Source organism: Rosa rugosa, chromosome 1 (assembly GCF_958449725.1).
Source record: "Rosa rugosa chromosome 1, drRosRugo1.1, whole genome shotgun sequence".
NCBI classification, from domain to species: Eukaryota; Viridiplantae; Streptophyta; class Magnoliopsida; order Rosales; family Rosaceae; genus Rosa; species Rosa rugosa.
The window spans coordinates 33,322,045-33,334,799 of record NC_084820.1 but is presented as its reverse complement, the minus strand read 5'-3'; the positions used below and the strand labels follow the sequence as shown (position 1 = coordinate 33,334,799).

The window sequence follows — 12,755 nt, the reverse complement described above, 5'->3', positions numbered from 1 at the left end:
TATCTGTAAAACGAATCACATTATTCTTTCATAACTTCCAGAAAATCTATTGTGTGAGTAGGAGGGAGAGAGAATTTGAGCAATTACTTATCATGTACCCTCTCGCAAGAACAACCAAAGCCTGGAAACCAAGGTAGGAAATACAATAACCACTTCAAAAATATACATATAAATAAATGAAAACTGCACTTTGAAAATGAACAATCGTAGGCATTCCTTTGGCACCCACGTAATAGGGAAAAAAGAAATGAACAATGGTGCCCTCAGTCGAAAATCTAGATGCCCGGGGATTCCACCAATTCAAACACATATGGATCAAATGGACACCAATTAAAACACAAGGATTTTCAATTCTTATCTTCAGCTGAACTATTTCAATACTTTCAAATCTGGATAGCCTAACACTGAAAATTACTCCCACACTGATGTCGAAGGCATGAGAAATTTTAAGTTAAAATTCAGTGTTCTATAGTTCTCATGATGATCGAGTCTAAGATCAATCTCAAGACTCAAGGTTAAAGGTACATGGACAGATAGAGAGAAGAGAGAGGCACTTGTTTTAGAGATCAACTGAAAACCCCAATTTATGAAAAGTAACATGATCAATAGAGAAGAAGTTCCCACATAATAAAATCTCGAAAGACACATTTTCTGTCATGCACAACTAATTTAAATCACTCCCCTCATTCTAATACCATTGTTCTTTTACAGTTCCACATTTATCTCAAACAAACAGCTATGGGAAACTGATGCAGTATAATCACTGCCTAGGCACCAGGATCAACAAACTCTAAGGTATAGGGCTTTAACACACAGGTTTGTAGGGTAGAAAGTGAAAACTAAGAAGTAGGATTCCCTCCCAGGTTTCTCACTCACACACAAGGCTTCACACCAACACTCCAATCTCTGGAAAACTCATAAACACTCTGAAATTTTTTATTCATCACCACATATCTGGCCACTTGGCACTTACACTTATTTATATTTGAGTAGATAGCTCATATTAACTAGCATTAAAGACTCTTTCATAGCTAGGGCTGTTACACTTCACAAAACTGAAGCATAAAAGACCTAATAAAGGAATTTAAACTCCTAACTGAAACTGAAATAATAAAGAAACCTTAAAACACACTGAAACTGACCCAAAATGAAACTGAAAGACACCTGCCTAGAGACTTCTAGAATGAGAGCAATTAATCAAACCATATGGAAAGGGAATGACTAGCTGCTCTCCTTTTCCATTTCTTTCGTTCATAAACCTTAAAAGGTTTGGCTATGATGTCCTCATCAATTCTCCCCGGCTGGGAAGCACTCGCCTCCGGTGAAATAAAGTTGTAGTATCTTTCCAGAATATCTGGATCGATGCGCTGCAGCTCCTCCTTAGTTACCCAAGTGTTGTCAGAATCTGGTCTGTCCTTCCATTTAATTAGGTACTTCTGGTAGCCACCTTGTCTTATCGAAACAACCTGCTCATCCACAATGTTTTCCACTACATCTCTCTTAGGAACTTTAGAACGAGGCAAAGGTGGGGTGATTGGTGAAAATTCAGAAGAAAATGGCAACACAGGCACCATAGGTTCTCTATAGGGCAGTAAGTCCTCCACATTAAAAGTAGAACTGATTCCCATTTCTGGAGGGAGTTCTAACACATATGCATTGGTTCCAACCTTCTGCAATACTTTAAAAGGTCCAACAATGCTGCGAGCTTGTAACTTCTTTGCCTTCCCTTTAGAGAAACGTTCAGGTCTAACTTGAACCATGACAAAGTCTCCCACTGAAAATTCCTTGAATGCTCGATGTACATCAGCAGCCTTTTTATATTGCTCATCGCTCCTGTTAATCCGACGATTAATCTCAGCATGCAGCTCATGAATATGACTTGCAAATTCATTAGTTGACTGTGATGGCCTATGTGAAACCGTCATGGGAATGAGATCTATTGGAGCTCTAGGCTTGTGACCATAAACAGCTTCAAAGGGACTCATGCCTATAGTTCGGTTAACTGAATTATTATATGCAAACTCAGCAATAGGTAAAATTGAATTCAAGACCTGATATGTTCACCAACCAAACTTCGCAGCAGATTTCCCAAACTTCTATTCACCACTTCAGTTTGCCCATCTGTTTGCGGATGGTAAGCAGATGAAAACTTGAGTTTGGTACCCAACATGTTCCACAAAGTCTTCCAAAAATAACTCATGAATCGAACATCACGATCAGACACTATAGTTTTAGGCAAACCATGCAATCGAACAACCTCATCCATGAAAAGCTTGGCCACTTCAGAAGCATCGAATGTCTTAGAACAAGGAAGGAAATGAGCCATTTTAGAAAAACGATCCACAACCACAAAAATGGAATCATGTCGTTGTGTTGTCTTAGGCAACCCAAGCACAAAATCCATGCTAATATCTTGCCAAGGAGTATGTGGGACAGGCAGCGGGGTGTATAACCCTGTGTTTTGCCTTTTGTGTTTTGCCAACTGACAAGTATGGCATCGTTCAACAACTTTAGCAACATCACGTTTAAGACTAGGCCAATAGAAGCGATCCTCCACAAGAGCAATGGTTTTGTCTCTCCCAAAATGTCCAGCGATCCCACCAGCATGTAGCTCTAAAATTAGGAAGTCTCTCACCGACGTGCAAGGAATACAAAGTTTGGTTCCTTTGAAAAGAAACCCATCTTGTAGAACAAACTCAGTGCTTTTGGATTGCTTTTCCAAGAGAGTTGAATATATTCTTCCAAAGTCTGGACAACTCAAATACTCTTCTTTCAGATTATCGAATCCAGCCACTTCCACACTCATAATGTGTAAAAGTGAGTTCCTGCGACTAAGAGCATCTGCTACTTTATTCTCCACTCCAGATTTATGCTTCAGCACAAAAGTATACTCTTGAATAAATTCAGCCCATTTTGCATATCGTGGGTTTAATCTCTTCTGCGAATTTAAATATCGCAGAGCCTTATGATCAGAATACAAGACAAATTCTTGTGGCAGCAAGTAATGTCTCCAATACCGCAAGGATTGAACCACTACATAAAATTCTTTGTCATAGGTAGAGTACTTCTGCTTGGCTTCATTCAACTTCTCGCTGAAATATGCAATTGGATGCCCCTCTTGACTTAGAACTCCACCAATTCCAACACCTGAAGCATCACATGTAACCTCAAAAGGCTTTGCAAAATCAAGAAGGCGCATAACAGGAGCATTAATCATTCTGGTTTTGATCTCCTGAAATGCCTTTGCAACAGCATTTGTCCACCGAAACTCCCCTTTCTTTATGTAATTAGTAATGGGAGCCATGATAGAACTAAACCCATAAATGAATCGATGATAAAAGGTAGCCAATCCATGAAAACTACGCACCTCATGTATGTTTTTTGGTTCTGCCCAATCAGCAATAGCCTTGACTTTCTCTGCATCTGCTTGCATTCCCTTTGACGACACAACAAATCCCAAAAAGATAACTTCATTGGACATGAATGAGCACTTTTTAAGGTTTGCAAACAACTTCTCTCTTCTAAGAGCTGTGCAGACTTGCTTCAAGTGATTAAGGTGCTGCTCTTTGGATGTGCTATAAATTAAAATATCGTCAAAATAGACAACCAAGAACTTACCCATGAACGGCCTCAAAACTTGTGTCATAACTCTCATGAAGGTGCTGGGTGCGTTAGTTAGTCCAAATGGCATGACTAACCATTCATACAAACCATCCTTTGTCTTAAAGGCGGTTTTCCATTCATCTCCAGGTCTGATGCGGATCTGGTGATAACCACTTTTCAAATCAATCTTAGAAAAGATAGTAGCTCCTGCCATCATGTCCAGCATGTCATCAAGTCTCGGTATTGGAAACCGATATTTGACTGTGATTTTGTTGATGGCTCTGCTATCCACACACATTCTCCAAGAGCCATCCTTTTTTGGTGTGAGAAGGGCAGGAACAGCACATGGGCTAAGGCTCTCCCGAATGAACCCTTTTGCAAGAAGCTCATCAACCTGCCTTTTCAATTCTACATGCTCGGTTGGATTCATCCGATAATGTGGTAAATTCGGTAATGTTGCTCTAGGGACCAGATCAATCGCATGTTGAATATCCCGGAGAGGAGGAAGTTCATTTGGAATGTCCTCGGCAAATACATCAATAAACTATTCAAGGATTGATTTCACATCCGAGGGCAACTTCAAACTAGTCAAAGAGTGAGATTCCTTTGCAATCAATATAAAAATAACAGAATCACCTATTGTCTCCCTTGCAAAGTGTCTTGGACTGATGATATTAAGGGATTTTGGTTGCTGTCCTCCCTTGCTAAGTGTTGGTTGAGGTACTGGTCCGGGCTAGATCGGGTTCAACTTGATGTGCTTTCCTTCATGAATAAAGAAGCATGAGTAGGCACGGCCCGAAATGGTTACATCCAGATCATACAACCATGGTCTACCCAAAAGAATGTATCCCACGTCCATCGGCACCACATCACACCAAACAGTATCCTTGTAAGATGAAAACTGAATAGGAACTTGACATCGCTGTGTCACGGGAATGGAAGACTTGTCAATCCATGCCATACGATAAGGTTGAGGATGATCAGCAGCGGTCAAACCCAGTTTAGATATGGTTTGAAGGGAGACAACATTAATGCAGCTTCCATGGTCAATGATAACTTTATAACTTTTGTCTCCACACTTAACATAAGTGTGAAAAATGTTTGTTCTCCGCCAATCTTCAGTACTCTTAGGTTGAGTCAAAGTGCATAACCACAGCCATTCTTGGTTGAACAATGTCTATAGGTTCACCCTCTAAATCATCATCAGTAGCTGGAATTTCAGGCTCATAACCTTCTTCCTCCAATTCTCCTTGAGCATCAGCCTCTTCTTCTGTGCTTGCTGCAAACAAACTTCGAGTTTGCTCTTTAGTTGGGCATTGACCAGCATAGTGACCATAACCTTGACATCTATAGCACCTTATAGATCCCCCTCCTCGCATACCAGATTGTAATCCCTTTTCTTTTTCAGCTTTCACCAGCGAATTGGAAGTATTGGAGCCCTTAGAGAATGGAGACGGTTTTGTTCCAGAGATGCTAGGACGAAACTCAGAGTTCCGCTGATCAAATCGCTTGTACACAGGGGTTGTAGGGGTCTTCAAGTAGCGCTCCAATTCCAGCACTAATTGATAAGCTCGCTCTAATGAATGTACATCATGAGGAATCAGCTCTCTTTGAAGTTCTGGACGAAGACCTGTTCTGAAACGAGCAAGAGTTACTGATGGGTCTTCGGTGATGTTACATCTCACCATAAATTCTTCAAACTTATCAATATAATCAGTAGCTGTCATGCTTCCTTGACGAAGAGATTGCCATTGGTCAAGCAAGCGTTCCTTGTAAGACAAAGGAACATACTTCTCCTTCAACCTTTCTTTCATCGCATCCCAATAAGCAATAGGTTCTTCACCATCTCTCGCAATTCGTCTTTCCACATTAGAGCACCAATCTCGAGCCTTGCCCACCAACTTCATCTTTGCAAACCTTATCCTGCGATCTTCAGACAACTCATACCATTCAAAATAATGATCCATGTCTGATAACCAATCCAAGAAAACCATTGCATTCAGCTGGCCATCAAAACTAGGAGCTTCAATCTTCATAGACTTCATTGCTTTTTCTACAGGATCATGTCCATCTTGCCCATTGTTACGTCAAACATTTTGTCTGCGAACATTCCTTCTAGGTTGCACCCTCGGCCCCCCACGTACACTTTCTTCTTCATTGTAGATGGAAGCTTCAATCTCTGCCAAACGACGGTCAGAAGCAACTGCCTGATCTTGTAATCTGGTCTCAAGATGACCAATTTGGGCGGCTAAACCTTCTATCGTTTTAGCCAAAGTTTCAAGGTCCATGGCTAAATGAAGTTTCTTTTGGCTGGAGCTAGGAGACAGCAGAGCTTGTCCAGCTCTGATACCAAAACTGATGCAGTATAATCACTGCCTAGGCACCAGGATCAACAAAGTCTAAGGTATAGGGCTTTAACACACAGGTTTGTAGGGTAGAAAGTGAAAACTAAGAAGTAGGATTCCCTCCCAGGTTTCTCACTCACACACAAGGCTTCACACCAACACTCCAATCTCTGGAAAACTCAGAAACACTCTGAAATTTTTTATTCATCACCACATATCTGGCCACTTGGCACTTACACTTATTTATATTTGAGCAGATAGCTCATATTAACTAGCATTAAATACTCTTTCATAGCTAGGGCTGTTACACTTCACAAAACTGAAGCATAAAAGACCTAATAAAGGAATTTAAACTCCTAACTGAAACTGAAATAATAAAAAAACCTTAAAATTCCACACTGAAACTGACCCAAAATTAAACTGAAAGACACCTGCCTAGAGACTTCTAGAATGAAAGCAATTAATCAAACCATATGGAAAGGGAATGACTAGCTGCTCTCCTTTTCCATTTCTTTCACTCATAAACCTTAAAAGGTTTGGCTATGATGTCCTCATTAGAAACTGAAGTAACATTAAGTCTATCGAAATGATTAAAAGGAAAAAAAAAAAAAAAAAAAAGACAGTCCACAGTTGGACATTGAGTATTGCAAAAATATGTGGTTTATGTGAAGCTTGCAACGGTAAAAATTAGCCAAATCATACAGAGATATAATTAGGCCTTTAAGGCAATATCTGGCACACAGAACTAACAGTTTCTAGTTTCTACCATGAAATAGATAATCATAAAATACATAACTGCGAAATCAAATTTTTCATGAATTTTACATAATATCATCAACTAAAAATGATGTGTACAAATCACATGGATGACTGAAATTGCACAACAACAAAGATTTAAGCAATTGCATATGATCATTTATAAATGGATAGAATGTACAGATCACCCACCTGGTTAAACAGATATGCAAAATCAGGCACAAAGCCAGAGGATTCAAAATTCAGTCTACATCCACAAATGATGTACAATCAATATCTTGAAAGGTAATGCTCCCCATGTATAAATCATGTATGTGATCAGGACAAAGAGGGAAGCATTTCAGATGGAGGCTCTCATTAATTGCACCCATCCCCGGCACCCATTTCTTATCATCCACAGGGGTCAGATTCAATCGACTTTGCAATAATCGTACCCGATAAACAATAGTATCAGTTCTGTCACAGAAATGAGCAACACAAGAATATGGAGGCTCATCAGAAGCTAATCTAATCAGAGCCAAAGAAAATGCCCCATCCACAGGTATTGGATCAGAAAGATTTTTATCTCCCATCATCTTTACCTCTCTTTCTGTGGGAAAGTATACTTCTTGATTTCCATTTATATCAAAGACTTTCAAATCTTTAGTATAATGTTTCATGGCTTCACTTTTGGTGGATTCATGCTTTTCAGCTAGAGTCAAGATACAGGAGAACCTCAAGTGATAAGTTACAATAGTTTTGACCATCTTGAAGTTATGGCAGCAGCAGTAAAAATCAAGCAATCTTCTCCCTACACCTGCATACCACTTGATGATATCAGCATCTTCAAGAGCAGTTAGTAAAGTGATTGGCCTGGGACGACCCATATGATTTGTAAACCCAATTAACTTGACCATCTTCCTCAAAACTTCTATAGGCGCATCAGCTTTCACACAGAGCTTTGTCAAATCCTCAACTGTTCTCTTGGCATATTTCTGCTCCGCTTCTTCTGTTACCCTCCTTTCTTCTTCCTCTCTTGCTTTTCTATCTCTGACTGGGTTCAAATGCTTGTCTACTTGCTCTTGGAACTTATCATAAGCATCTACAAGCTCTTCGGGTAATTGTTGTCTAATATGTCTTAAAGACAGAAAATTACCTGCTGATAGCTTTCGATACCAATCCCAACGCTCATCCAATGACTCAAGGAACTCTTGGACCACTTCATCAGCCCAGGTTCTAAAGATTTCTCCGACTTCATTCTCAATTTGATACTCAGATTTCAATCCGTCACTGCTCTTCAACTTTTTAAAAACATGGCTCATTATTTTCATTCCCAATTTTTTTCTGTTCCTCGCTCTAGCATTTTTCAATTCTATAGCTCTGACTTCCTTCTGTCTAAGGTACTTTTTTCGTGCTCTAATAGCTTTTTCAGACATAGGAGGGTGCAACACCGAAGGTGGAACTGCCTGTAATTCCATGCCCATGAAATCAATCTTCTCAGAGACTGCACTATGAATAGATGTTTTAATCTTATCCACCATCAATTCCAAACTCCCTTCTAAGTACTTGACAACCCAGTTCTTCAAATCCATAGTCAACATTTTGGACCCAGACGTCATCACTAATATCTCATCCAAGTACCTAACCGCATATATCTTGACAGGCTTATAGAAAACACCATCCTTTGAAACGAGCTCATTCGACTCGAATTTGGGATGCTCCTGATTCTTCTTCAGACGCATCTCTTGAATTTCTTTATCGAAACCATTAAAGTAAATGTTCATTAAAATTGAACTCAACCCACTCTCCTGAGGAAACCCTCTTCCAAAGCAACAACTACCCAATTCAATTCTCACCGCGCCACATTCAAACAATGTCTTAACCATATTAATCAAAACCTCATCCTCTATTTTCTCGTGCATAAACAAGCATAGCTTATTTACATGTCGTTGTTCAAACTTATCCCGATTAAAGCTAACGCTAAACCACCAACTGGGGTTTTCAACAGAGTTCTTAAGGTACCTAATGGCCGTGTGCCTCCCCATATTAACACGACCACCATAAGAAAACGTCACAAAGCGTTCATCATAAACAATGCCCAATACAATCCTAATAGCTTCAATCAAAACTTTGAGTTTCAAACTGGGTAAGACCAAAGACTCACCTCCGTTTCTTGGGGCCGCCATTGCGACACTAGAAGCTCCCACATCGAACCGATTCTTGCAGAGCTCGCGACCCATTTCGTGAATTGAGAACCGCTTCGAGACCGAGTCGGGAAGGGAGAGGCGGAGGCCATTCTGGGTTTGAGGGGTGGTGAGGTTTTGGCAGGCGGTGAGGAGAACAGCGGGCAAAGCGACGACGTTTTGGAGGAGGTTGGTGAATTTGCCGCGAGTGTAGCGGCTGAGAACTAAGGATTTGAGTTGGGATTCTGAAAGAGGCTGTGTCGAGTTGGAGTTTGGGTTTGGATTTGGTGTACGAGTTGAGAGGAGTTTGCAAAGTGAGGGTTTTTGGTGAAATGGAATGGCTATTGTTCTTCTGAGGTTTATGAGCATCGAAGCCGCTTCCAAATGAGCATTATGTAAAACCCTCTGTTTTGCTACAGCTAAAAGAAGATGACCTCCTTTTGAATTTGCATCCCAAGAGTGGTCCAAATTCCAAAAGACACATTGTGCATTTAATTATTTATTTTAATTATTTTATCTTTTTAAGGTCTAAAAAAAATTTAAAAAATGCGAACACTGCATGATGTTTCGCTCACTCTTAATTTTGGTATATTAAGTATTTAAGTTTTACAAATATCATTTTAGTACACTATATTGTCTTCTTGACCCTACATTCATACATGTTGTTTATAACAGTGTTAAACTCTCATGCCGAATGACATATTTTCAAGGGTATTCTTGTCTTTCCCATGTTCCTCTTCTCCAAAACCGTTTTTTTTTTTTTTTTTTTTTTTTTTTTTTTTTTTTGTTCTCCATCCATTGCTAATCCGCAATTAAGCCAAGGAAGAAAAAGAAGAAGAAGATCTGATTCTCTCTTACTCCATGTTCTCTATGTATTATTATTCTCATGAAGCGCCACTACGCCGATCTCACTGATGCCTCATTGCTTCTCTGCTAGCTCGATACAATAGCCCCCGACGAGGTCTACAACCTCGCCACCCAGTCGCACATCGCCATTTCTTTCAAGATCCATGACTACACTACTGACGTCGTTGACACTAAAGCGCTCTGCCTCTTTGAAGCCATCAGAAACCACGTCGACGCCACCGGAAGGACCAATGTTAAGTACTACCAAGCGGGGTCATATGAGATGTTTGGGGCCACCTTGCCACCGCAGTCCAAGAAGACATCGTTGTAGATACTACAAATATTACATACCACCAAGCATAAGCAACGACAGAGTAGGTGGTCCCTGTGACATGACTAGCCCTACCCATGACATGCATCCGGTAGACCGACACCTGAGCTACGTCGCTATGGTGGAGGTCGTCCGATATCTCCCCGGGAGGCCACCCTCCCATGCTCTCCAAAAGGCTTCAAGAGAAGCAAATATGTGTATTATGTCCCACATCGAAAATGTAAACTAGAAGGAGACTTCCTTTATCTATAAAAGGAAATCCTCCCATTCTTAGAAGAGGATGGGATCCATGATCCCCACACTTGTATTATTACAAAAGGCTACTTGGCCTCACTCATAGTGAAAGCTCTAAGTGGACATAGCCTTAAGGTGAACCACTATACATCTTGTGTTCTCTCTCTCCCCATCATGCTTCTTACTTAGTTTCGTAACCCAGAAACATTGGTGCCGTCTGTGAAAATAGATACAAAAAGTCGTGTTGCTCTTCCCGCCCATGTTGCTCATCCCGCCTGTGCAAGCTCGTGTCTCGCTCGGGCATGCACCACTCATTGCCCATGCAGCAATCGGCCTAGACTCACTGAGTCGAAGCATCCTATTGGCATAACATCATCACACCTAAACCCACTAGCCCAACTTGGCATGCTCCCGCACAGATCATCAAGAGACAGACACCTAGAAAATTTTGGGCACCCTTATGTCTTCTTCCAGCACCCGCTCATTTCTCTCTCTGCCTAGTGCATCTTCATCTGCCTTCCCAGGAAGTCATTAGTTCGCCATCAATTGGCCTCCATCGGCTATATCTGTCCATGAGAAGGTACGGCCAACCCGTCCTCCTCGTGGTTGCTGCTCTAACGTTACATCATCGGGTCTTACCATCGACGTCCCGGGTACCCATTTTAAATCAATCCAGATGCTCGTTCTCATTTACAAGACCCGCAGGCTTCACCACTTTGGGCACATGGTCTGCCCACACTTCACTAACCAACTCGGGTCCCAATGGACTAGAATACTATCCCGGAGACATACAGAATATGCTCGCTGCATCACGTAGGACTGAAGAGACCTGCATCAAGCTCGCTCATCCTTAGTCCAGCTAGCAGCGGTCCCTTCTCGGTGACCCAACATGTTGCTCTTCCAGAGCTTTCTCCCCTTGTGCATCTCCCTTTGCGCACATACCGGTCCTTGAGACAACTCCTGGCTTGAATATCAACAAGGATAAATTTCCTTTATGCACCCGTTCACTCAGCTCGAATACTGGGCAGCACTCACCAAATCCCGGTCTTGGTGACTCATCCCCACCGATCTCGGTGACACACACCTGTCGGTCTCGGAGACTGATCAAACCTATTCTCGTTGCCTTCCTCCGGCAACAATAGCACCTCCTCTAACTCCTCCCTGTGACTCTCACCAGTACCACCTCCACATCCTGATCAAGTCACACTCACCTACTCCTGGTGACCCAACCCAGAACGTCACCTCTCGACGATCCAACTCGGAGATAAGTACCGGGCGGGTGGCCTCCTTCACCAACTCCTGCTCTCTTGGGCATCAGAGACTCCGGGATCCCAAAAAAAAAAAAATTAAAAAAAAAGGGCGCATACATATTTACTCAGTACACCCAAAGCTTCGAAGCTCACAAATGACCCGTTTAGGATTTTCCGGCTCCAACACCAGCTATGGTGCCTATGGAGTGGCAACGTTGCCTTCATATTCAGTCAAGCCATGACTTCATGACTTGAAGCAGCATCCCGATCTCGGTGCTTCATCCCTTCCGGTATCTGAGAAATCTTCGTCCAGATAAGTGATCTTCTGCATCTTCTTTATCAGAGAGATCGATGTCTTGATATGCTAAAAGCAAACGCGCAATTTAACCCTGTAAAATGTCATCGTTAGTATATGGTAAATAGAGATCGTTCAAGCCGGGGATTGAGGATATACCTGTAATTGCATAAACAAGTAAATAATTAATAAAAGTATAAAGTATTATTTACAAAAATAAAACAAAGATTGAAAATATACAAGTTAATGTAAAAAAGGGGGATTTTAGAATTTTAAAATCAAAAATTAAAATAAATAAAATAAAGAAAATGTAAAAACATATATACAAGGGTGGAACGCAAGGAACAAAGATCAAAACCACATCCATATGAATGAAATCCAATCACAAATCCTATAGTTGATTATCTATGTCATGAGAAAGAAGTTGACCATGTGAAACGTTAATAAGCAAACGATTTCCCATATTATACTTTCCTTGAATATTTAATCTAAGTGAAAGCACATAAATTAAACCTATTGAACATGTAATCATAGTCTAGAAAGCTAGCTAATCAAGAACACATTCAACGCAAGAAGAGCAAAGAAAAGATGTCAACCAAAATGCACAACCTAGTATGAAAAAGTTCATTTATTTGCAATCCTCCTTAATTGATTTCGACTTTTGTCCAAAGCCTTTACTACTTATGAAATAGGTTCACAAAACTATTAGGTGAATTGTTTGCCTAAATATAGCTCTAATTACATGCATATATCCTAAGTTGGCCACCAAAGAACATAAACATATAAAAGTTTTCTATAATCCAAAATCAATCAAGCAATCTCACATAAGACAATGTTGCACTCCAATCATGTAGACAGTGTTTAATTAACAGTACTTGGTACACCCAGGGCCGGCCCTGAGGGCTGCCGCCTGAGGCAGCTGTCTCAGGCCAC

The 12,755-nt window shown here is 40.9% G+C and overlaps 1 protein-coding gene across 1 annotated transcript; it reads right to left on the bottom strand.

Moving 5' to 3' along the window:
- Nucleotides 1–6,735: 6,735 nt before the first annotated feature.
- Nucleotides 6,736–9,307, bottom strand: LOC133735669 (nuclear intron maturase 3, mitochondrial). Its single transcript, XM_062163067.1, has one exon. The coding sequence runs from the start codon at nucleotides 9,233–9,235 to the stop codon at nucleotides 6,947–6,949; it is 2,289 nt and encodes a 762-aa protein (XP_062019051.1). The 5' UTR covers nucleotides 9,236–9,307; the 3' UTR covers nucleotides 6,736–6,946.
- Between the last annotated feature and the right edge of the window lie 3,448 nt (nucleotides 9,308–12,755).

Bases quoted from the DNA above. Each gene is read 5' to 3' on its own strand.
- LOC133735669 (XM_062163067.1), bottom strand. From the start codon at position 9,235: ATGCTCATAAACCTCAGAAGAACAATAGCCATTCCATTTCACCAAAAA.